Here is a 3,864-nt window from a genome sequence, read left to right as displayed (position 1 = left end):
CCTCTGGAACTAGACTAGATATTTGGGCAGGAAGAGAGTATGAGTTACGTTATCCTTCTCCCCAGTGAGCTCCTTGTTTTCTTTCTTCGAATGACGTCACCTATTTACACATTAGAGCAGTAGACAGGCCAAGGGAAATCTGAGAAATCTTTGCCCTGGCCCCCCACAACCCACATATGGCCAGAGTTTCCTTAGAAGTACCTGGAACGTAACAGTTTTTCTGTCTTTGTGCAGAAGTGATAATAGTAACTTAAATGGCTTGCCAAAGAAAGCTTTTTGTATTTATTACTATGGTTCAGGAATCTCCCAGAGGCAAGACTATGGAACATAGAAGCAAAAAGCAGTGCATTTGGGATATTCAGGTAGTTGGAAACACAAAAGCAAAGAACCTGGAGTTAGAAGAAAGAGATCAGAAAATAGTTTCCTTTTTGCTTTTGGATTCCCATAGCCAATATTAAGTCGTGAAGTAAAGCAATCCACTTTATAAACTCAAATGCTCTTCTGCAGCAAAATTATTTCCAATCAACAAGGAAGCCTAACTCTCTGTTTTTCCTGCAGGCTCGGCCAGTGGATTACCCTAAGGACTACCTTTCTCATCAAGTTCCTATATCGTTCCACAAACACTGGAACATCGATCCAGTGAAGGTGTATTTCACATGGTTGGCACCCAATGAGGAAGCCAAAGCCAGGCAGGAGACACAGAAAGGTTTTCGAGAGGAGTTATAAAGCAGGGTGACCTGTGAGCATAGCCTGCGCAGGGACTGAACTGGAGACTGTGGCCTCATCCCACTGGGCTGTGCTCACAATGCTTGTGTCTGCCACATGGCATTGGACGCTTCCTGACTTTAGGGGGAGATTTTATGTAGGGTATTTTTTGACAGAGGAAGAAAAGGGGTCATAGGAGAAACATTTTTTTTTTTCTGGGAAAAATCACTTGCTTTTGACTTACGCAGTTGTTTTAACACTTAGTGATGACTGTTTATTCTACAAGCTGTGATAACAGCAGTTTTTATTATTGTCACAGGAAAATAAATGATACCAGAAGTCCCTTTCCTGTTCTGTCTCTTCATTATAATGGAAGTTTCAGTTGGGCATGAGCCTGGAGTGACTGTCTACAGTTCCATTTGTATATATAAAAAGAAGAGTGAAAGTCTTTTGACATGGATATTACCAATGGTATGAACTTTTCAACCATATTACTGATGAAAATTATTTCCTGGAAACTCAGTAGGAATAATACTGTGTTAAGGAATAATAGTGTACATAAAACATCATGAAACTCTAGATATGAAATCCCCTGAAGTCCGTAATCATGGTGGTTATGTTTTATCTCTTCTTTTGCTGTTTGTGCCTCATAAAGAGAATGAGGTCTTCTGCTAGAGCTTTGTATTGCTTTAGAAGTTCATTTGTGTTCTATTTCTCCCTGAAGCCCTATCTTTATGGCCTACTTGTAACATGAAAGTGTAGTAGATGCTGCCACAAAATAGTGTCCTCAATATTTTAAAACAATGTAGATGTGTTTTGTTCAAGTCAGCAAGCTCTATGTGAGTCTCAGGAGGTGAATTAAATTTGGACCTTATGTTTTACTCTTTTTCTTAATGTTACTTAATGACTCTCTCCTGACTCAGAAGAGAAACCCCTTGTGGAAGGACAACATGGTGATCAGGTAATTTCTCTGGGTCCCCAAAGAATGACATTTGAACACAGTATTTTGAAACAGCTCTAGTTTTCAAATTATATCTTTAATATCTAGTAACTTAACATGTTCAGTATTAATGTATAAAAAGCACTCTGTTTAATTATATAATTCAGTTTTTGTAAAGGTATTTGCATAAAATTTGATTTAATATGTCTTAAACTGATTTTGGTATAGTAAATTACTTATTTTTTTCTTTTTAATAAAAACTGTTATTCATTAACTTTGCTTATAATGCTTTTTATAGCCAAGCACAGAATTTAAAGCCATACCACCAAAAGTACCTGTGTGTGTGTTCATGTGTTTTTCTTGTAGTATAGATTTGACTCATTCCCAAAATGCTGCAATAGTATTAGTATTTACCATTTTTCCAAATTAGCAACTACCAGAACTCGTGTGTGTTGCAGTGATAACACAATGCATTGGATTCAGTTTTGTGAAAATGGATTTTGTGGCCATCCAAGAGATGTATCAGGGATGATCAGCTGATGAGAGGCTCCAGAAGGATTTCTAGATCGCATCAAGCCTCTACTGATGGCCTTAGCTTTGTTGTCATTGTAACTGAGATTGTTGTCATTGCCACCATAGTAATCACCTTCATGTCATCTATAATAATACTCCCGGAGAGCCCTGGCTGCCTACACCAGTGGAAAAGAGTCTCCAGTTCTGCTCCGGCCTACTAACTGTTACCACTGAGAGAACAGCATGTTCATTGGACAGGATTGAAGCTGGCATCCGTACATGAAGATCCGTGTCAAGCTTTCTTCTTTGGTCTGATCAGTGCCTTCTACTGATACCGGGGCACCTCCTCTGGTACTTTTAAGTGTTTTGTTAATTATGTTTACTTTTTGGAACTGTGTAAGCCTAACCACAAATAAAAGATCTTTGCCTAAGTTTTTTATTTCTCAAATATTGTGGTCATTAGTCTAGACTGGGAATGGGGAGGGGAAATGGGGAAAAGGAATGAATGAAATCAGAGAAAAAAGTCAGCAGCCCAGTAAATACAGTTTGAAGAGAGAATAATCACTTCAGAGCTACCCTTTTAAGAGAAAACCATCAGAAATTGACAGTGTTTATATAAAGTTTATAAAGCCATTATGTTTTATTGTATAACAAATCAGAGATGTTATTTTAGAATTGACTCTCATCTAAAGAACTCAATTTTGAGTCTGACATTTCCAGGACCAGATATTGTCTTATTCACATTTCCTTTGCTTTGAAATAGGGCTTTCCTTCCAAATGGCTGTTTTTAGGATAGGGATGTTAGTATCAGGGATTTGTGTGTGGAATAACTGGAATGTCATTTTTACTTTTAAGCCATTCCTGATGATATAGCCAAAGCGGGTTGTCTGACTATGTAGGACTTTTACATCTTGCAGCTAAATCAGAAATCCAGACATGAAAATAACCTTTCTAGGACGCCTGGAAGCAGAAAACAATAATAGCATGCTAAATTAAAAACGATGCTATGTATGGGTATGTAAATATCGGTGCTCTCTGCATTTCTGGGTTTATTGAAGACCTCTTGTGCTTCCACATCTCTATATGTTATAGTTACGTATATTTCCTCAAAAATTAACATAGTTGACATCTTCAAGAATGTTTCTGTTGTCTTCCAACAACTGATACCACAAAAGTACGAGAGTTATAAAATGATAAAAAATTATATGCCAACAAATTGGATAGCCTAGAAGAAATGGATAAATTTCTAAAAATACAATAGACCAAAACCAAGTTATAAAGAAATAGAAAATCCAAACAGACCAATACTAAGTAAGAAAGAAAATTGAATCAGTAATAAAATGTCTTCCATCAAAGAAATACTCAGGACCAGAAAGCTTCACAGCTGAATTCTACCAAACACTTAAAGAACTAGTACCAATTCTTCTCAAACTCTTCCAAACAATCAAAGATGGGGAAACTTGCACTCATTTTATGAGGATAGAAATTACCCTGGTACCAAAGCCAAACAAGGACACTACAAGAAAATAAAATTACAGGCCAATATCCCTGATTAATATGGATGCTAAAATCCTCAATAAAATACTAGCAACCCAAATTCAACAGCATTTATAGGATTGTTCACCAAGACCAAGAAGGATTTATCCCAAGAACGCAAGGATGGTTCAACATATGCAAATTAATAAATGTGATTTACTATATTAACA

General features: G+C 36.8%; 1 protein-coding gene across 1 annotated transcript in view; it reads left to right on the top strand.

The window, feature by feature from the left end:
• B3GALTL (beta 1,3-galactosyltransferase-like) overlaps positions 1 to 2,601 on the top strand; it is a 120,703-nt gene extending 118,102 nt beyond the window's left edge. Inside the window, exon 17 of the mRNA XM_011946940.1 lies at positions 559 to 2,601. Within this exon, the coding sequence (XP_011802330.1) occupies positions 559 to 726 (168 nt within the window). The 3' untranslated portion in view covers positions 727 to 2,601. The remainder of the gene's footprint in view (positions 1 to 558) is intronic.
• The last annotated feature ends 1,263 nt before the right edge of the window (positions 2,602 to 3,864 follow it).

Source organism: Colobus angolensis, unplaced genomic scaffold (genome assembly GCF_000951035.1).
Source record: "Colobus angolensis palliatus isolate OR3802 unplaced genomic scaffold, Cang.pa_1.0 Scaffold255, whole genome shotgun sequence".
Classification (NCBI taxonomy): Eukaryota; Metazoa; Chordata; class Mammalia; order Primates; family Cercopithecidae; genus Colobus; species Colobus angolensis.
The sequence above is the reverse complement of the archived record's forward strand: the minus strand, read 5'-3'. Positions and strand labels throughout refer to the sequence as shown.